This window comes from Populus nigra, chromosome 6 (assembly GCF_951802175.1).
Source record: "Populus nigra chromosome 6, ddPopNigr1.1, whole genome shotgun sequence".
Taxonomy (NCBI): Eukaryota; Viridiplantae; Streptophyta; class Magnoliopsida; order Malpighiales; family Salicaceae; genus Populus; species Populus nigra.
The window spans coordinates 14,446,341-14,469,124 of NC_084857.1; the positions used below are offsets into that span (position 1 = coordinate 14,446,341).

The following is a 22,784-nucleotide window of genomic DNA, read 5'->3' on the forward strand; positions in this document are numbered from 1 at the left end:
TAAATATTTATATTAGTTAAATTTTAAAATAATATTCATATTATCTACCATTTATTTTTTAAAATAATAGCTTCAAGATTTGAATATAAAAAATTAAAGAGAGTTAATTCAAGACATGAGATTATTTGTACTCGTACGCTACGTTCTCATCGTCGCCGTTAATTTGATTGTCTCTCCTGAACATACATAATTCCTCTCAACTGCCACGTGTACGGCCAAAACTCATTCTCGTGCAAATGTGAAAAACTAGGCTCCATAAAAATCCTATCAGCTCAGTAATTACTAATTAGGACCCTCTCCCGTTAATGACCCCAGATCATCAACAAACAAGCAAGTCCCCAAAACAGAAAGGGTAGAAGGGCATTGTTGTCATTACGCATAAAGCTGGCAAAGGACAGTTTTAACACCTCCAGAGAGGAGAGATAAAGGAAACTTTGTTAGCCTTTTTTATTTCAAGGACTCGGAGAGACAAAACAGACTAGAGAGATAACAAACGTACTGTTACCAGTGAACTGCCCCTTGTCTTTTTAGCTGTTGCCTCGCCGGAAACCATTCTTCCCCGTCCTTTTCTTTGTACTCACCGGTTTTAAAACCACCATGGAAGAAACCGGTTTTGTACCGTTTCCGGGAAACCTAGACCCTAGAGCTCAAGAGTTCCGACCTCGACATAATAATCTTCAAGATTTCACTACAAAATTTCCTCCTTTTGGGCCGCCGCCTCCGCCGCCACCACCACAACTACCTCAGCTCCTGCACCAAGTCTACTACCCCTACACCCCTCAAGCGGTGCCGTTTTGCGACTTTGTAGGTTTCACCCAGTATCATCATCATGTGCCTCCGATGTACGATACCGTGGGTACTCCTCTCCCTCTTCCTCCTACTGGCGCGCCAACTCGGACTCTGGTACTGAGTTCAGTGCCGAGCGACGTGAGTGAGACATTGATTAGGAGAGAATTGGAGGTTTTTGGAGAAGTTAGAGGGGTCCAGATGGAAAGAGTAGGTGATGGGATCGTGACCGTTCATTTCTACGATTTAAGGCATGCAGAGAGAGCCTTGAGGGAGATACGAGAGCAGCACATGCTGCATCAAGCCAGGCTAAGGAATCTCTTTATTCAAAATTGTGAGAGCTTGAGCTTGAATATTGCACCACCCCCACCGGCGCGTGGTTTGATTGCGGGTTGTGTAGTTTGGGCTCAGTTTATTATCCCGTCTTGTAAAGCGGTGCCCGACGGGCAAAATCAAGGGACCCTTGTGGTCTTCAATTTGGACCCCAATGTTTCTACTAGATGTCTCAAAGAAACTTTCCAAGCTTTTGGTAAATTGTTTGTCTTGTTCTGGGGTTTTTTTGAGGTTTTGGTCTTTTTGGTTCAAGTCAGATTGCTTGAAACTTTCGTGGACTATTTTCTTCCTGCTAACTGTTTTTTGTTTTTGACATTTTCTCATTGGGCAGGTGCTGTTAAGGAATTGAGAGAGACTCCTTTGAAGAGGCACCAAAGGTTTGTGGAGTTCTATGATGTAAGAGATGCAGCCAAGGCACTCGGAGAGATGAATGGAAAGGAAATTTACGGAAAGCAAGTTGATATTGAATTCAGTCGTCCTGGTGGGTATGGAAAGAAGTTTTTCAATGCCAGCACCACCACTTCCAAAACCTCCTTCTCTGCTCCTGCCATCAACTCCACAAGAAACCTTAACCGTTCCAGAATTTCAACTTACGCCTCTCCACCATCACCACCATTGCTTCGTAGATTCTCCTCCGGCTGCTCGTCTCCGAATATCTCCCCCCGCTCATTTCTGTCTGAAACTCACTCCTCAGCTGGAAAGAAACCGTCTGGTAGTCCTGGCAAGGGAAACCCTAATGAGGCTTCAAATGAAGCTGCGTCATCGGGGTGCTTGTCATTGGGTGGTGGTGCAGTTGGAGATGGAATTGTTGAGAAGGTTACTGATCATGGGCCTCCCAAGAAAAGCTCAAAAAAGAGCCAGAACAGCCAGTCCTTCACAGCTACAAAGCATCAACAGAAGAGTGCGAAGTCATGGAAGGGAACAAGGCAAGCGAAGAAGTTTGATACTCGTTTTCTCATAAGTGGTGATGATTCCATGGTGGAAACCAGTGGTAGTGATTCCAGAACCACTGTCATGATCAAGAACATACCCAACAAGTATAGGTTGGTTTTCTTTTCTGCTACCATCATTATTATTCCTTTATTAGAACTAATCAATAAACTAATACTGCTGCGCTCCTTTTTTTAATACTACATATATGAGACTAGAGAGATGTTTTTACTAATATCTGCTGTTAATTTAGAAGCGTATATATGTTGAGGTGATTCATTAATGTTTATTAATGAATAATTGCAGTCAGAAGCTGGTGTTGAATATGTTGGACAATCACTGCATTCACTGCAACGAGCAGATTGCCAATGGGGATGACCAGCCCTTGTCTTCTTATGACTTTTTATACCTTCCCATTGATTTCAAGTGATTCCCTTTTTCTTCTCTATCCTTCATTTATTTCCTTCCTTCCTTTCGTTTCTGTGAGGTTAGGTTTCTTTGGCATATAAGTAGAAACAAATATTCAGGCAATTGAATTTCCATGTAGTAGTTAATAATTAAGTACAGAGCTGCACATTTCTGAATTTTTCTTGGTTTGAAAATTAAACAGTAACAAGTGCAATGTGGGGTATGGGTTCGTGAACATGACGTCCCCACAGGCAGCATGGAGGCTCTACAAGGCCTTCCATAATCAACACTGGGAGGTCTTCAACTCTCGAAAAATCTGTGCAGTCACTTACGCTAGAGTTCAGGTATTCCCCCCTATTTTCTCTTTCAACATCCCCAAGCATGAGCAATACTGAAGTTTGTATTATTTTGTTCTGGTTTTAAAGAAAATATTTACTCGTGCAAATGATGAAGGGATTGGAAGCGTTGAAGGAGCACTTTAAGAACTCAAAGTTCCCGTGCGAGATGGACCACTATCTTCCAGTTGTTTTTTCTCCGCCTCGAGACGGGAGGCAACAGACTGAGCCTCTCCCCATTATTGGCCTCAAGCAGCTCCAACAGCCCATCAATCTAGGTCACCGCCCCCACCATGAGATTGAAGATGGTGTAGACGATAGCAGCCTCAAGATTTGCAACAAGTTATGTGGTAACACTGACCAAGAAGGAGAAAACCAGCACAAGTGCTGTAGCAGCATCAGCAGCAGCCAAAACGGCGGCGATGTTGGTGATGATGACAAAGACAGTAGTGGCGGCAGCAACTAGACGATAGGAGTATCATATAGATAATCATATATTTACTGCAAAAACCAACGCTGTGTCCATCACTGGTCTACTGCTAAAAACAGCTTAACCTGCACCGCCCAATGAGGTGCTTCTTGTTGAGCACCGAGCCTCCCACTCACTTACATATAAAAGCCCACTGTCACTTACCAAGCCTAAAACCTTTATCTGTCCTCACTCAGTCTAGCTAGCTGACCTGACCACCATCACCTCCATTTACTCTCCCTCTACTGTAATGTGGCAGTAAAAACTAAAGAAATTGTATTGTACAAGCTCGTTTTTGTTTTTGAATCTCTCTTTTTAGCTGGCTATGAAAATTGTAGTTCAAAATGGTGGGAGTGTTTATAGCATATGCATGGGGTTCTTTAGATTTACTTGAAAGATTATCATGACTGGGTTATGATTTATTAATTTATTTCTTGGTCTAGAATTAAGAATGGAATAATAATATTATTATTATGAAGATAATAAATATAAACATTGGAAAACGCAGTTGTATGTTTCATCTTCTTCGATACGAGGGATTAAAAATAATTTGGGTTTACGTTGAACGTTCCAAGGAAAGAGGGAAAAACCAGAGGATAAAGGGAAGCCTCCTCCATCAGCCGTTCAATGCTTTCTTTGCAGATGGCTGCCATTCACTTGTAGCATGTGTACGTCACCCTCTTCTACAATTGTTCTTGCTCATGCTGCTGTCATTTTCCCCTCGCCCTGGCGCACTCTAGCATTACCTTCCCCGTTTATGCTATAGTGCGCTGTACGTCCTCTTTCCCTTTCACGTACTTGAAGCCTGTTTGTACATGGCTGGGGTTATTTTGAGCACGTTCTATGTACCGCGGCGGATGCACTGTGGCAGTATTTAATTTATTTAAAAATATATTTAATTTTTTTTTAATATTAATATATCAAAATAACCTGAAAAAATATTTTAAAACATAATTTTAAAATACAAAAATAAACAGCATAAACCTATTTTGATGTTTTTGTTAATAATGATGTTTGTTGTTTTAAGGTTGTAGCCTTGTTTGATGATGTTCCAAAAGATTTAAAGATTAGACTTTTGGTTTTCAACAAAAGGGAGTTTTTTTTTTAGTTTAACGTGGGTGTCCAAGTCAGTTTGTGCGTACCTCGACTAATCTCACGGGCCCTGAAGTTAATGATTATGCAAGCTTCCAGTGGCCATCATATGAGCAACCACATGGCTCGAACCTGAGATCACAGAGAGAGCAAACTTCTTAGTCCCAAATTTTTATCACTAAATCACCACTTAGATGGTTTAAAAAGGAGTTTTAAAATGTCTAGGGGAGGCAAGATCGTCTTAAAGACCATGGAGCAAGATTGTCTTCCATGAACGCTCAAAGTTTTTGTTTTTTTAATTTGTTGAAATGTTATAGAGGATGCTTGAGATGGATCTTAAATATCATGATTAATAGCTATGGTGGGTTCTAGATCTTACATGTGTAAACAGAAAGGAAAAAAACTTGATATTGACTTGAAAACTGGGAGAGAACAGGTATAGGAGACGACAAATTTTCCTCCCTCAACATATTTTCCCCTCGTCCTTTGAGGCCACATCCTCTCCTCTTGTATTTGGTCTCAGATTATAACTATAAGATAACTAGATTATTTACCTGCTTTATGCTATGTGGGTTAGGTTAAACTGTTCTTAAATGTTAAAAATATATATTTAAATGCTGCTGATATTCTTTTTAATGGAAAAAAATTTAAATCATACAAGAGTTGATCTGATGCTACTCGTTTGACTTTACGAGTCCAAAAACAACTCGGACTATCCGTAAGAATATTGTTTGACTAAACAAAATTTCAAGATGATTTTTTTAATATTAAAATAACAACATATTGGATTGACATGAGAAAACTCAGGTTAATATGTTAAATTTACGACCCAAGATTATGATAACCTTATAAAAAGTAAATCAAAATAAATCATGAAGCTTAATTCTCAATCAACTCAATATTAAAGGATAAAATAAAAACATTAATTGAAAAGAAAATAAAAAAGAAGCACAATTTCAATAAATACTGCTTTGTGAGATGAGATACAATAAAAACCTATTTTCTTTTAGTATTTTTGTTAATCATTACAGAAATAATTAATATATGGGTAGTTTTAATAGTTTAAAAATGGCTGTAAAAATGAGTTTTTAAAATTATTTGATAGGAAGCTAAAAACTAAGTATATTAGCATGACACTTTAGAATTAAAAAAAAAATCAAACAATATATAGAGGACCCATCGTTCATCAAAAAAATTATTCCGATCCATGAGTTTAAGTTATTGAATGAGTTTATAATGATTTTTTTATTAATTATTCAATATATCTTCTGAAATATCAGCCAATTTTAAATTTTTATATGTTAATCATTATCTCATACTTAATTTTAAATTTAATTACAGAGAATAAAAATGATGAGATTTAAAATTATAATTACTTAGACTGTGTTTTTTTTCTGGAAAGTGGTTTTCGGGAAATCAATTTCCAAACTTTCTGGTGTTAGTTTGCCATTAGAAAAGTTGGTCAAAGAAAAACACTTTCCGTTCAACAGAAAACACTTTCCAATCGAAGAAAAATTTGGCTTGATTTCTAGGAAAGTGTTTTTCTTTTATTTTGGGCGGAAAACACTTTCTGGAAGTTGTGAAAAATTTAGAAATGTCATATTATTTGCTGATTATATCAAATTTGGTCCTCAAACTTTTGATTGCTATATATATTTTGTTTTGAATATTTTTTTTTCAATTTCATCTCTTAGAATTTAATTTTTATATTAATTATGGTCCTCGTTTTTATAATTGTTATTTGCTTTTCCTTTATCATTTTTTAATTGAATTTTTTTATCTATCAAATTCGGTCATCATTCTTTTTATTATTACTTATTTTATTTGAAATAATTTATAAAATGTTAATTATTATTATTTAATTTCTTCATCTTTCAATTTTTTTTATTTTTTAGATTTGATCTCTATTATTTTGATTATTATTTATTTTATTTGAGATAATTTATGAAATTATATTTTTTTTCAATTTCATTCTCATTCAACTTTTTAATTTGTAAGATTTTTTCCTCATTATTTTAATAAACTTGAAAAAAATAAATTATTAATAAATTATTTTCCAGCTCATTTTCCATGACATAACCAAACACTGGAAAGTGTTTTCGAACTTATTTTTCATTACACTATCAAACATCGGAAAATAATTCACTTTCTTGAAATTCACTTTCCAAAAAAAACTACTTTCCAGCAAACAAACGGGGTCTAGTTATTAAAATTTTAATATCATATTAAAGAATTATTATAATTTAAAAACTTAAATAAGATTTGTAAAATAACTTTATATTAACTCTTTAACAATGAACAAAATAAAAAAAATATAGATTATAAATGTTAAAAAAACACAAATATAAAACTAATCTTGAAATATCACTTAAGAACTTAAATTTTGGATCGAGTGAATCATTAATATGATATTAAAGTTTTTTAATCAATTATTAGAAGTTCATACTACCACACTTAATTTCTATAATTTATTGAATTAAATTTTAATATAATATAACATAGATCTATGCAAATATTAAAGTTAAAGAGATTTCACTTAAAAAAATACATTAAAGATTTAAATATAAAACTATTACTGTACTTTACTTGAAGCTTAATCTTTTAATTCAAAAGGGTGTTTTATCTTAAGTTTGAGATGTAGTGAGAAAAAAAAAAGATTTTAACATGTCAGGTTGAAATTGAAATAAACTAAAAGGAAAAGGAGATGTTCACATTGCACATTATTGAAGTTCTATAGTGCATTGTGAATTAGAATAATAAAATTATAATTTTGCTTATCATTACATAATTTTTTATTCTAATTGCTTATCATTACATAAAAATTGATTTTTATCCTTACTCTTCTGATTGCTATTTTTTTTGTTTTTTTGTATAAGTTGTTTCTTCAATTTCATCATTCAAAGTTTGATTTGTTGGAAGTTGAGTTCCGTGGTTTTTTCATGTTTGGTCCTTTTAATCGAAGGAGTCAAGTCACGAGTTTGAAAAGATAACGTGGGTGAATATCTTTTTTATTTATTTTATTTTATTTTTTGATTTCATCATTCAATTTTTTTTTTTAAATTGACTTTGTAGTTTTCTTGAATTTCTTTTCTATGAGGTTATCACAATCTAATGACATGAGCCACGAGTTTTGTGTATTAATTCAGGTTGGCTCGCCCCTTGTTACCCAGGTTATATGTCTACCATGTTATCTCGAGTTGACTCGAGTTCTTTTTTTTTATCCATTTTGTTTTATCTAAATTTGCACTTCCAAAGGTTTTTTTTTCTCAAGTTATTGTGATTTTTTAATCCATTTATTATTGTTGTCTATTTTTTATAGTTTAATTAAAATAAAACCATCTTATTATACCCGATTATGGCTCTAACTCGAGTCATTTTTTTTTTGAAATACGCTTGCAACAACTAGATTTCATTTTTTACGGGGAAAAAAAACACTGTCCCGCGGCAAGCTCGGGCCCAAATCTAATTAACAAAACCTATTTGGTGTGGGAAAAGCATTGTACACTTGACTTTATGTCATTGTGAATTATAAAGTAAATTAGTATTTTTGCCCTTCACTGAAAAAAACCTATGAACTGGTCTCAAAGGATAAAAAAGTCTTTTCATGATGTTCATTTGTTATTCTAAAAATTTTAGGGGCATAACACGACTACCGATCTAGGTTTGCTCGAGTTATTTTTTTAATTGAATATTTTTTTTTATTTTATGCCTATAATATTTGGTTAGTTAGAATTGAGCTTTCTAATTTGTTTCAATTTAAATTTTATGGAGTTATCACGGGTTCATATCTCATATTACGCATTTCACTAGTTAAATATTGTTGGCCCAAGTAGATATAGTCTATCAACGTGACAATATATATATTTTTAAATGTATAGTGTAATATGCCACTACCTTAATATTTTAAAGATATTTAGTCCATTATTCATCAAATTTTTTACTTGCTAATATCTTTATAATTTTTCAAGATTATAAAAAAATGACCTAACCATAGTGCAGTACGAGTAAAAAAGATGTAGTCTGTACTATATGTATGGAAGATGAGAGAGTGGAGGAAATGAAGATGAGAAACTTTTCATTTTTCCTTCTTGAAGGGCACTTACCAATCTCTGCGTTTAAATTTAAAGAGAGCAAGTAAAAAAAAACATATTCATCTTGAAATTTGCATGATTTGGAGAGTAAATTGCAAGTCCCTTGACTTGAAAGTCTCTCATTTTCATTTTCTTTGATGCCAAAAACTGAATAGCATCAAACAACGTTACTCGTGTGGTAATATTTTATCCCTTAAACCTTACTATTTTTGGATAATGAATGTTGTAAATCACATGATGAGTTGATTCTTCATGTGAAGGATGTCTTCTGGGAAATCTTGTTCCTTAATTTGTCCCTTGCCAAAGATTAGATATGCAAAAGAAAGTGATCATTGCAGAGATTATCGAACGTTGACCAGTTAAATATATCCTCCCTGTTAAAAGGATGTCCATGCAGAAAAGCTCTTGTTCCTGTGCCGTTGGCTTGACCATTTCGAGAAAGAAACAGAAAGCTGCAGGGATTTGAGCTCATATTGCTTCTTTGGAATATGAACAGCAGCCATGCTTCCACTTTTCGACCTAGACTTGTTTAACAAAGATAAAAATAGTCACGTCTTTTTACTGACCGGATACGCTATATTATATGGTGGTTTTGTGTATTTTCCCCCCTTTTTTTCACGTCTTTTCATTTGGTAAGTTGGAATTCCAAACATTTTTTTATTTAAATATTTATTTTTATTTTGAACCATAAAGGTGGATTGATCGATGTCGATCGACCTTTTTTATCCGGTCAACTAAAAAGAAGAAGAAGATATAGTCAATTTTACAGAAAAGACGGACGGAAGATTTAAAACATTACCGGAAAAGAAGAGATTAAATTTCAACATCACTACAAACCCATAAATTTCCATCCAAACTAAATCGTAAAGAAATTACTTCGTGATTTCACAAGTAGTTCATAAAATTTACTTGAAACTTTAAAGCTCCTAGAACAACCATTGACAAATCTGAAAGCAAGGAATGCAAATCAAGAGGCATGCACCTTGTGGTGTGCCTGCCTATTGGGAAAATGATGAGAGGTTCCATGCATGCCTCCGTGGTGCTTCCTTCCCGGCTAGGCTTGTCGTGCGTCTATGATGGAATGCACATGGAAGTTGAATCAAATGCAAATTCGTCTTCGTTCTTTAATGATATCAACTGCATTTCAAGAACACCCCCATCAACTAGAACCAAGTCAAATAGATAAAAGATCATGTTGAGAAGGATCCCAATGAGGTCGTGAAAAACTTCAGACAGGATTTTAGCTCTTAAGAGTGCGATCTAGGGCTAGTTCATGAGTTTTTTTTTTGCCGAACAAGTCCCACATGGATATAAAGAAGACTCCACATGAATATAAATAAAACTGCAGGGAGAATGTATCTGTATGTTGTGTGTCTCTCTCAATGACTTTGGTGAACAATTGTGTATGGATCCCAGAACTTAGAACTTAGTGTAATATACATCTACTTTTTTTAATTTTTTTCATATAGAAAAAAAATATTTTTTCAGAAAATTGAGTTATGGATGATGTGTCATGCTAGCTCGGTGTAGATTTTGGTTATGATTGGCCATGATGTCCTGCTATTTGATTGAATGACATGTTAGGAAGCCATCGTAGGCATGAAAAGTGGGCATAGGAGACCAGCTAGCACGCCAAGGGTGGCCAGGAGAGAGTAGTGTTGCAAGTGGCGTGGAGAAGCAGTGCTGCTTTGCATAGAAAAAACTTGAATGTTGCAGGTCCTGAAAATTAATAAAAGCATATAGTTTTTTTTTCATGATTTAGATTGTTCTATAATTGATTTAGATTATGAATTTTACATGTTAACTTAAATTGACCTGTTAATCCAGAATTAAATCAATATGTTATCATCTTAATATATATATATATATATATATATATATGTGTGGTATAACGATTTATTTTATTAAACTTAGTTAGATGATTGATTTAATTAAAGGTTTGATTACAAGTTGGGTCACCTAGGTTCCATTCAATTTTTATCTCTTTTCTTCCTTTGACATTGCGTTCCAAACAGGTAAGTAAATTTTAATTTTTTTATTTAAAATTAATTTTTTTAATATTTTAGAATTTTTTTGTTATATTAATATTAAAAAAGATTTTTTTTAAAAAAAATATTATTTTAATATATTTTTAAATAAAAAATATTTAACTAGCTGTTACAGGCGGAATACATCGTTAGATTTAAGAAGGTGGATGGAATGAAATCAAGCTTATAAAATGGAAAAGTATATTTCTATTTCTATACATAGAGCTGTATGTTTCTTCGCCGTAGACTCTCCCTTTCTTGATCTGAGGGAGAGGAGATAGGCTCGGTTATCTATACGTTAATCTGCAGTCGTATTAATGTGTGTTTGGCGCAGAATATTTTTTATTTGAAAATAAATTATAATAATTTCATTTACATATTTAAAATATCTCTCAAAACAGCTACCGTACTTCCACGTACTCACTTAATAATCAATAATTTATCACGAAAGAGAAAGGAGACCATGTGATGAGCAGGAATCCAATGCCAGGTTACAGCTGGTATACGTGGCAGTACCAGTGGCTTCAGGGCCTTTTGACCTTCATCCGTATTACATCCCGCCACCAGGCGCTGACACAAATAGCCCTGAAAGGCCAAAGCCCTGCCTGACTCGGCGGCAAATTAGCATGACTCAGCTAAATTTTATTCTTAATTAAATTTATAAGATCCGGATAATTATTATAGTATTTGTTGAGCAGTTTAACAAAAAGAAGCCTTGGTTGGTTTTTTATTTGCCTTTTTTACTTCTTAAAATAAGATATCTTTTACTAGCGTGAATAAGAAATTCGAAAATAAAAAGGTAAAAAGTCTAGCAATAAATAAATAAATAAATAATTGACAAACTATTCAATAAACTCTAAATTTTATACTATATTACTTTCTACTATGCTTAAAAACAATTCTCTTAAATCTGAACTAATTAACATGACTTACAAGGGGCCTGTTTTAGAGTATAATTAAGCTTAATATTATTATTATTATTATTACTACTACATTAAAACTTTCCAAAAAAAAACTAAAAATATAACAATTTAATATTAAAAAATTAAAAATTAAAAAAAAAACATGGTAGAATCAGAATACCAATCAATACCTTAATCAACTCTACAAGCTTAACTTGAAATTGCCCCGTCTAATTTGCAATCCTTCTGTTCCATCCTCGTCCGTGCTGGATGCTTGCTGGCCTGGCCGTGCTTTCGCATTTGTCTGTTTTTCTGTTCTTTCCTGTCACAGGGCGGAAGCTCTTCCAATCCTCCGCCAGTCCTCTCCCTCCTTTTCTTGCTCTTTCTCAGTGCCCATTTTAAATGCTTCTGTCGTTTAGCTTCCCTCTCTACCTCTCTTACTGCCACCGTCGCTGATCCATCTGCGTGTATCTTCATGCTTTTCAATTTTCTCTCGTTTCTTGGGGTTTTGACACGTGGGCCACTTGATATCTGCCACGTTCGTTGGGTTCTCCAGGCATCCCGTCCAGCCGTTTGGATCTCTCTGTACAGTACAAATATACACCTTTCAACCTCGTATTGTTGGCATCAAATTGCTGGGCGCCGCTGACAGTTACTGTTTCTTTTCAACCAGCAATCAAGCACTGCAAGACGAATCTCCAGGCTTCTTTATGGACACTACCAAATTCCTAATTACTAATAATAACGGATAAATTGGGCAATTCTCATCGTCAAATGATACATAAATAATTTTTTTTAATGAAATAACATATTTTTTTAAATCACAGCTCCCAATATTCATTATATGTTGCAAATAAAGTCAAGATTTGAATTGATATCACGGTTTATCTATTTAAATTTAAAATTAATTGGTTCATTGATTCATAAAAGAATCATAAAATTATTAAAATTAAAATGAATTACACGACAAGACTTTTGAAATCTAAAAATACGATAATTATAATAGCAATTTCATAAATACTTTAAGAAAAACAGTCTTCGAAAACTCCTGTAGAAATTTTTATTCGAGCCAACAGTTGAATAAAAAGTTATGGTTATTTTAAATTATCATTTTGTCTTACGCGACCAAACCTCTTCCTAAGCCTAAACATGTCATATTGGTTCATAAATACATGTGTTAGGTCATGCATGTAATCTATCTTATGTAAATTCTCATCTAATTATAATAGACCCACATCTAACTAGTAATAATCAGCTGTGAGAACTATTACGGGAATAATAACTTCTAAAGATTTTAATTGAAGTTTGTTTTGTAGTCCATAAGTTAGACAAAGATTTATATTTTTATTCATAAAACATATTTAAAAGAAAAATTCATAAAATTATAATTTTTGTATTAAACAGTTGACTGGTTATACAATTGTATTCAACCGACCGGCCAATTAGTAGTTCTGGCACTTCAAAAGAGCAACAAGTTTAAACGTTATTATTTTGAAGTGCAATAACTATCTTGTTATGCTTAAAAATAACAACATTTAGTAAATATTGCGTTCTATAAATATAACACAGTGAAAATGTATTATTTCACCAAATATTTTTCAAATAATATTATTTTTCAAAACTTTTAATTTACTTCATTATTTTTTTAAAAAATCCAATAATAACTCAATGGATCATCATATAGTGAGAGAAGGAATAGGGCCGGTGTAATTTTCAACTTTTGAGCCAATTCATGACATCTTCAAGAAATTATGTTCCAGTATGCTCCTAGCATCAACTTTGAGCCTCACCTTAATTCGTTAGCCGTTTTGTTTTTTAGTGAGATTTAATGGGTCATTGCAGCGTTAATATTTTTTTTAAAATAACAAGTAATTGTTTTTTTTAAATATATATATAAATATAAAGAAGATAGAGAAAAAATAAAATAAAAAATCATTGATCCCTAGTGCTAATCCTTCTTCTTCTTCTTCTTCTTCTTTTCATTTTGGTTGCATTGCCTTGTTTTTGCGCCTTGCTAGTTATTCAGTACTGTGATTTATGACAAATTTTCATGGTGGGTTTGTAAGAAAATTGTCTGTTTGTTTCTTTTATATATATATATATATATGTATATAAATGATCTTATAAATTTTAAATCAATAAATTTGTCTGTAAAGCGTTATTATTGTCGTTGTTAGTAGTTATTTATAACCGGTGGTGTATCGTTTATCTGACCGGGGAAAGAGAAGAATGGCCGGTGAATGGTCAAAGATTTTGGTTCGGGAGAAGTGACTGGACAGTGGCCAGTGGGCACCGTGGAGATAGTGGCATGCGTGCGCAGTATGTTCTTTTGTGCTGATCAAGACGACACGGTTGGCCACTTGGATCCTTCTTTTTAATTTATTACAATCAAGAAAAAAGAAAAAAGAAAAAAGAAACTCAATAGTACGTGCTCGAGACAAGTAAAATAAAAAAAGCTTTTGAAAGACCCCCTTGCACGGATGCCTGTCTTCTTTTGGACACTGCATTTCTTTTAGAACGACACTATTTTAATGATGATGGTTAGAATGTTATTTTATTTATGGATTTAGTAAAATAAAATTAAGTTTATGTAAAATATTTAAGTTTAAAAAGATAAAATTTGAAATTAAAATAAATATAGTGGTGGTGGGGTGTGCATGCATGCCAACTAGACTGACATGGTGGCATCTAAAAGCGTCGCGTCAAGTTATATCCATTAAAACAACACGTGTAGGTCCATGGTCAGTGATTACACGGCAGCCACATTTTTTCTTTCTTCCCCGTCTTTTCTCTCTCATGGTATTCGCCAACCAAAATTAAAAGGTGTAATATATGTTGATTTTGATTTTTTTTTTTACTATAAGTTATTTTTTAATATTAAATTAATTTAAAATTAAATTTTATGATTTCATAACTTTGTGATTCATGAGTTTAAAAAGTTCATCTATTTTTATCTCTTCATTTAATATTAAATTTATTAAAAATTAAATTTTGTAATTTTTTTAAATTCCTCATTGAGTATCATTATATAAGTTGTAGATTGACTAAAATTGACCCAGTTATTAGGATTGTTTTTTAAAGATTTTTTTTGTTTCGTCCTTTATACATGGGTGAGGTCATCTACTATCTTATTTGGCCATATCGACTGATCAACTAGAGTTCATCCCTGCGAGATGGTGCTTTCTTGTTGTCTGAGCGCAGCTTGACTGGGTAGGAGGCCTCCAAAGTTACACCACACAATCCTTCCTCAGCATCAATCCCTCGTTGCATTCTTATGTATCCCTTTTCACCCCAATCAGTGCCCCATGAATTCTTCACTATCCAGTACTTCGTTCCATCTTGATTCAGCTCGATCTGTGCCACAATCTCCAGTGAATACTCCCTGCAATCCGAGCACACAAAATCCGTATTCGTTAATAATATATATAGCTGGAGATATTGGATTCTTGGCTTGAACTGGAGATCCTTGCCACCAGCATCCATTGCGATTGCTACAGGTTGGTTTGCGACAGCTTTCATCAAGGCATTTTCATCAATTTCAGGAACCATTTCATACCCATCAATATTCACAACTGGGGCATTCATCTGCTACAGCAAGAGGAGTTATGGTCCCATATGCATCAGGAAGATGCAATTAATGGAGAATTAATCTTGACGCAGAGGTCATCTTAACCTTGGTTGAGTCACAAGATTCATCTTTAGCTCTGTAAGGATACGTATTCTCTGATGTTAATCCACCAATTTGCTTAATAAACTTAAATGCGTCTTCCATTGATCCTCCATCGCAGCCATGGTTATCGGAATCGCAGTCAACTAGCTCTTGCTCAGATAAAGAGACCAGCTCTCCCGTTTTGATTTTGTTTATGCCTTCCACTGCTGCTGCAGTTGAAAATGCCCAACAGCTACCTATAATAACAGCAGGAATTTTTGAGTAATATTGTTCAAATTAAGCAATATCTAAAGTCATATATATTTGCCAAGTATATATATATACCATAAAACTTAATCTTAACAAATTAATTAACACCGATAGGTGGAGGCGGAAAGAGAAAAAAAATTCATGAAGGTTACTTGTACCCTCATGAATGAACCCAGTTCCCTGTCTTGGTCCATGGAGCATCCTGTAGTGGCTTACCTTTGAGCCTCGATAGTGTTACAAGAACTCATGGTTGGTCATATCAGCAAACCTATTCAGTTTCAACTTGTAAGGCTTGTCCTTGCTATTCACCTTGTGAACATGTTTCAAATTTGCCTTGAATACATTGAAGCGCTTTTGTTTTTCAGTGAGGCTGCGGGAAACTGTGTGTTGACCCCTCCATCCCTCTCGTACAAGTCCCAGAGTCTCTCCTCTGATGCCAAGTCCTCTTCAGAGTAATCAAAACTCTGAGCCAACCTGAAAACCAGAACTACTGAAAAGACAACCAGGATGACCTTTCCCGTATCCATAACAACGGTCTCAGGTACTATAGATTAGCAAAATAGCTATGGTATTATCTTAAAGGATTTAATGCTAATATTGACTAAAGAAATAAATCCGAGATAAAGCTGTTTGATTTGATTTTGGAATGACAAGATGTATCCTTGTATATATACTCCCAGTGAAGAGATAAGCTTGTAGCTTCTTAGAACTTCAACCCAGAATCGAGAGGAAAAGTTTGTGAAGAAAATGGCTATAAATGTGGGAGAAGGATCATCTTCTTGGCTTCAAGCACCGAAAGAGACATAATGATTCTTGAAGAAGTAGCTATTTGATTGACAGTCATTGGTTTTATATACTAAGTATATCAAGAATAACGTTGTGGGCTTATATTATGCGTTGCAGCTTTTCTGGAGGTGATGCTTGATGATCTTGCGTCCGTCCGGAAGCCAACATGAAAACCACGGTCCGTACTCGACTCGTTTCGTAGAAGGGTGCTCAAAGTTTGCATGTCGTTTCTTAGAAAAATGAATAATCTCGTAGGGGTTCTGCTATTTACCTCTTTCATGAGTAAATTAATTAGTGCTTAGAATGATGAAACACACACAAAATCGGCGTAAGAAGTCACCAGGCGAATCCAGTTCCATGAAAAGAAAAGAATTACAAGGTGAAACAGCGTAGGTAATAGCATATGCATATTAAAGTAATGAAGCAGACTTGGTTTCTTCATAAAGATCCTGGCAAGCCCATCATCTTGGTGCAGTCAAGCTCGAATAATCGTGTGATAGAGATTCTGATGGGTCTTTGAGCTACTATCAATGAACTTTATAAGGCTATTAAAATAATATTTAACAGTTGTTTTTTAAAATATTTATGATTTAAAAATATATTAAAATAATATATATTTTTAAATTTTTTAATTTATTTTAACATTAGAACATAAAATATATAAAAATACAAACAATAATTTAAGATAAAAAATAACTTTTTTCTAAAAACACTTTTAAAATACACAACCGAACAAGTTATAAATCCAAGTATTTTCATAGTAATTAGTGAATTGGATCAACACCTTAACCCCCGAGGACTACCCATGTCATGAAGCGAGGTGAGAGTGAGACAGATTATTTTTCCAAGGAACTGATCCTTTTTCTGTCTCGCCTAATTTCAAATTAGAACATGAACTCTTCCTCTCATTAACAAAGGGTTAGTTAACCATAATTTAATTAGTTGGTTTTTAACCAAATGGAGATGTGAATAGACGTCCGAAATTAATTAATTTATCATAAACACGTTCGATTATAACAACTAAGACTTTGATAATATCGAAATTAATTATATTTTTTTCTCCTACATAACATAACTACAAATGTTAATAAGAAGAAGAAGAAGATGATGATGATGACGTGCCAAAAAAAATTGAAAAAGAAGAAGAAAAAACTAGCTGATTTTGGGCCAAGCCCAACAAATTCTTTCTCCGATGAAGCTCACCCGAATTCTCCTCCTAACAAGCCCACCTGAACCCTTCTTCAATGAGGCCCAACCAAACCCTCCTCCAAGCAGCCCATCAAAACCCTCTCCAAAAAAACTTAACCAATCTCTCTCTCTCTCTTCTTCTTACCACCGCCATGGTACTTTACCACCACCATGTTACCTCATGTTTAAAACAGTGATAATCACGGTTAAAATATTTTTTTACTTAAAAATTTATTAAAATTAACATCAACATATCAAAACAATTTAAAAATATAAAAATAATTATTTAAAAAAATATATAATTTTAAATTCTTTTAAAATATTGTTTGCACCACGTTAACACACAACAATACAAATATCTCTCATCAAACATTATTCATCTTCTACAAAAACTATTTATCTTCTACAAATAGTATTTTTCTTCTTCATATACTATCCATCTTTTTTATATATTATTTTTCTACTAAAATTTATTAATTTAAACATTGAAGTATCTTATATTTCGATAAAAAAACACTTGTTTTGGAGGAACCAAATTTATTAACAGTTTTGAAGTTATAGGACAAGACGCACCAAACGCGATCAATATATATATAATGACTTTATTTTAAAATTTATATTTTAGTAATATCCTCAAATTTATTAAAATTATTTAGTTTAACTTGTTTGATAAATAGTAATTAATATTTTTTATTGTTTGCATAATTTCATAATACCTCAAAGATATTATTATAATTTGCCTTTAATTCTTTTTTGTATTAATTGATAAAATTACCATAAAAAGCTTAAATATGATTTTAAATTCATCATTAAAATCTATTTTTTATAAGACACGTTAATAATATCTATATTTTTTTGTGATAGAAAACAATTTTACTTCAGCCTACATTGTAGCATAGAACAATTAGCTAGTTCATTAAGCTATTTGGCTAACAATTCATTATGAGTAATATATATATATATATATATATATATATATATATATATATATATATATATATATATGAAAGGTGTTTTCCCTCCTTTGTTGATAAAAAAAATCTAATAATAAATCAAAAAGTTAATGTCTATATTTAATTAAATAAATCAAAATCATCTAGGGCCAATAAATGGAAAAAAATGTTAATGATAACCAAACACTTAAATAATTTATATAATTTTTCAGATATTTGATTCTTGATATCGATAATATGTCCGAGGAAGACATGATATTCAACTTCATGTCTGGACTCCAATCTTTGGTGCAAACGAAACTAAAACGACAAAAAAATAAAATGAAAAAAAATAAAAGATATGTCCTTTGTTATTGTTGTTGCGGACAATTTGGTTAATTTTAAATTGAATACTAGAGAGGGCTATGTGTCATCCTCGTTCAAATCTAAGGTAAAGGTCAAGAAGGAAAATTTTTAGTAGGGGTGCATCGAAGGTTGTAGTGGATACCCGTAAGGCTAAATTTATAGATGCATAAGGTAAAGGTATTAAACCGAGCTATGCTTTCTTCATTTGTGATGGTCCTCACTTTGAAAGGGAATATCCAAAGAGAGAGAAGCTAAACGCTATTTGAGTTGGAGATAACAATGAAGATGAGGGAGTAGTTACACACGTCAATTCTATACGTGTGTTAAACTGCTTGGTAGCTGAATTAGTGGATTCAGCTTCTCAAACCAGTCTTGTTGATTAGGACTTAGCGAGGATTGATGCGTTGTGAAAAGAAAAATTAGTGGTAGAAGATTTGATGTGTATACAGCCCAGTGTAAATGAGCAGCCAATTAATGTCATGTTAGATTCGGGTGTGACCCATACATTTGTGTCTAATCAGTTAGTGAAAGATCTTTGTTTGAGATTGAGCAGTAACCACAACTTTATTAAAACAGTCAATTCTAAGGCACAAAAGATTATGGGTATGTCTTATGATGTGCTGATTATGTTATGATGTGCTGATTATGTTGGATCAATAGAGAGGTAACCCAGATGTGTTGGTTGTGAATTTAGATGATTATGATATTATTATTAGTTTTGATTTCATGAGAAAAGCAAAGATTGTTTTGATGCCATATTTGAATGGAGTTATAATTTCAAGTTTGAAATTTTAATATTTTATATGAAAGAAATTAAGAAACAATATATAGGTTGTACATGTTGTAAATAATGAAATTTAAAAGATTATTTCAAAAGGTTCTTTTTTATCCCATATTGAAATGATATTATCTTATCCTTTTAAGTTAAAGTATTTAAACCAAAAATATTTTTTCATCTCACATTAAAAAATATAATTTTTTTCTTGTGAACATAAAGTATATATATTAAAAAGCTTCAAATTTTATATTAAATTTTTTTTTTCTTGTGAACATAAAACATTTATACTACAAGGCTTGAACATAGAACATAGAGCATATTTTCCAGGTTCTAGATTAACTCAGCGGATTGAATGGTTTTTTCGAAACCAATAATTAGTCCTGATTTTAAATGAAACAGACCCAATTAAAACTTTAAATTTCAGGTTAACCCGCTGGGCGAACCAATCTGATAACTATGATTTGAGGCCGAGCCAGGACGCTTGGAAAAGGTGTACAAGACGTGGTGGGAATCCATTTGGTCTGATCAATATTATTAAAGCACTGCCTGTTTAGAAGCCACTTCCTGTCCGAAGAGACATCACCGTAGAAGAAGGTGGCAGTCGGGCCTGGAGGTGATGGTCTGATAGAGAGAGATTGTTAAACTGGCACGGTGTTGTTCGTCCATGGAGATATTTTTCGATTAAAGAGATTTCATTTACCATGCAGCGGGGCTAGATGCGGACCCAGTTACATGGAAATATGTATATTACGGCCACAAGGTGGAAAGAATTGAGGAGGAGATTTTGCAAGATATGTTTGCCACAAATATTCGTAGCTGTAGTGAAGTCAAGCTTTACAATCCATGTTCCATGTGCGGATCCGCATAAGAACAGACGCTAAAAACCACTGAACTTCACTTCACTTCTGTAAAGAGTGAAAAATTGATAGAGTTTTATCATGCAAGCACTTGCATGGTAAAACTCTATCAATATTTTAAAATAATAATAATAATAATAATTCAATTTTTTATTTTAAATATTAAAATTTTATTTCTCATTTACTTATAAATAATTTGTTTATACCGTAACGGTTGTGTGATTTTTAGTACAAAGCGCAAAAAAAAATCCAAAAAATATGTAGAAGAAAGCGATCTACCAGGCTGGAATAATGTGGTGATTTGAAAGGATTTCAGGCCACTATACATCTCGGAGACTATATGAACGACATATATTCAACACGTGACGTTTGTGTGTTTCACACGACAATCATAGTTCAGTGCAGGGAAACGGAGTTGTCAAATTCCTGGTTCTGTTACCACGCACACCAGTGCTTTCGTTCTATTCGTCTTGCATGTGAAGCGGATGGTAAGATTTTTTTAAATTATATTCATTTTTTAAAATTTGTTGTTTTTTTATAAATATATTTAACTGACAATAGTTTTATCTTGCAAGCTACGGTTCTTGGATGTGAGCCAAGTCCAATGAAGTTTTTTGTGGAAACGCACATGCAGAGTAATGAGCGTCAAAAAATGGTGCAACGGTTTGTGGATGGTTGAGCTCAATATTTTATGGCATGTTGGTTTTTAACAATTTTTTTTCTTAAGTTATTATTTACTTGAATTTGATGAATTTATTTTTTATTTCCAAGAGACATATAATAGCTGGTTGGAGAAGACATACGAGGACGATTTTTCGACCCACCCGAATATTGATTCAGATTTGTGGTTGGAGAAGACATCGAGGACATTTTTTTGACCCACTTGAACATTGATTCGGATTTGTGGTTGGAGGCAGAATCGTCTGGTGGATTCGATGGAAATCGGGTGTACAGACTCTCTAATACTACAGCTTAGAAGTTACAGACGACCTATAGTGTTTCGAGCATTGGATGCTTGCAACTAGTCTCAAGCACTCAATCTTCAGAGTTCATGGACTTGTTAGATCAAGGAGTACAAAAATATACAACCCATCTCAATGAAAAATATGAACGATTCTCTACGAGTTATGAACAACTAATTTATCGGATGGTAATGAAGATGAGATAAAAAATAAGTAGTACATGTGTATCCTCTTATTGGCCCCACGGTCATGCAAACGACCATCCTCCTCCTCCTCTAGCGAGTCTCTATTCTAGTTTTATTATATTTGAACACATGAATGTTTAAATTTGTAATAAATAATTGGCTTTTATATTAAGATAATTTATTTTTCAATTTTATATTAATTCAATTTTTGTAATTATTTTCTATTTTTGTTTAATAGATTATATATATATATAAATTATTACTGACGGGGTTACCGACAGACTTATTCCGCCGTTATATTATATAGAGTGAAAAAAGAAGTACAACAAATATCAATGCTACTGTTAACTCACTGACGGAATCAGTCCGTCGGTATATTTTAAAGAGTTGAAAAAGAATTACTGCAAATATCACTACAACTATTAGCTCATCGAAAGAATTAATACAAATATCACTGCAACTATTAACTCATCGAAAGAATTAATGCAAATATCACTGCAACTATTAACTCACCAAAATAATTACATGCGGTTCTCATGTCGGTGATATACTAAATAGTACTGAGAGAATTATCAACGGAATGAAGTGGATATGGTTTTTTTTTTTGCGAGCGTAGTCCGTCTGTAAATCTATCTGTAAATTTATCGACAATAAACTTACCGACAAACCAGAAATTACTAACAAGTTTTTTTCAATGAATGTTTCATGTCCGTGATTTTGTTGGTGAAATAATCACAGATTGCTTGTTGGTGTAAAAACCGACAGTAATTTTCATCATAAAAACTATTAAATCTGGACTATTAGAGAGATTATTTTTTACGGAATTGATCCCTTTCCTGTCTCATCTAATTTCAAGTTAGAAAATGAAATCTCTCTCTCATAAATGGAGATGAAAATAGACGTACGAAATTAATCAATTTACCGTAAACAAGTTCGACCATCTATAACTGCAATGACTTTGATAAGATCGCTCAGCTCTATCTGCTTCAAGGGACCAATTCCAAACTACCCGGGAGAGGGCCAAATACGTAATTTTTCCTACGTAACTAAAAATGTAGAAGAAGAAGAAGAAGAAGAAGCAGAAAAGTGAAGTATTTAATGTATGGTGGACTTGGCTTTCATTACAGCACAGGCTTGATGTAGAATGATATGCAGCTTCAAGCAAATAACTTTCTGCTCTTGTCTTTGTTGCTGACGTTTTCTTGTGGCAAGCAATTTCAATCAATGCCAGAGCCGTCAAAACCTCACTATAAACTCTTCGGCTTTTAGTTTTTGCAAGTGGCATAAAATAAACAAACAATAATTGTTTCTGTAGTTTGTAGGTAAATAAATCAATTCTATATCATATTTGAAAGAAATAATCTCTTTTAATAGTTTTTTAAATATTATTATATGAATATTTATAATATCAAAATATAATATTATCAGTAGAATTAAT

The 22,784-nt window shown here is 33.1% G+C and overlaps 1 protein-coding gene and 1 pseudogene across 1 annotated transcript; one reads left to right on the forward strand and one right to left on the reverse strand.

Moving 5' to 3' along the window:
* The first annotated feature begins 451 nt into the window (after nt 1–451).
* On the forward strand, nt 452–3,606 carry LOC133695626 (protein terminal ear1-like). Its single transcript, XM_062117538.1, has 5 exons — nt 452–1,315; nt 1,451–2,162; nt 2,356–2,475; nt 2,660–2,801; nt 2,911–3,606. The coding sequence occupies exons 1-5, from the start codon at nt 598–600 to the stop codon at nt 3,256–3,258; spliced, it is 2,040 nt and encodes a 679-aa protein (XP_061973522.1). The 5' UTR covers nt 452–597; the 3' UTR covers nt 3,259–3,606.
* Nucleotides 3,607–14,526: 10,920 nt separating this feature from the next.
* Nucleotides 14,527–15,819, reverse strand: LOC133696820 (vignain-like; annotated as a pseudogene).
* Between the last annotated feature and the right edge of the window lie 6,965 nt (nt 15,820–22,784).

Excerpts from the sequence above, each read along its gene's own strand:
- LOC133695626 (XM_062117538.1), top strand. The coding sequence starts at position 598 with ATGGAAGAAACCGGTTTTGTACCGTTTCCGGGAAACCTAGACCCTAGA. Across the intron at positions 1,316-1,450 it reads AGAAACTTTCCAAGCTTTTG|GTGCTGTTAAGGAATTGAGA; the intron begins GTAAATTGTTTG and ends CTCATTGGGCAG. Across the intron at positions 2,802-2,910 it reads TCACTTACGCTAGAGTTCAG|GGATTGGAAGCGTTGAAGGA; the intron begins GTATTCCCCCCT and ends CAAATGATGAAG.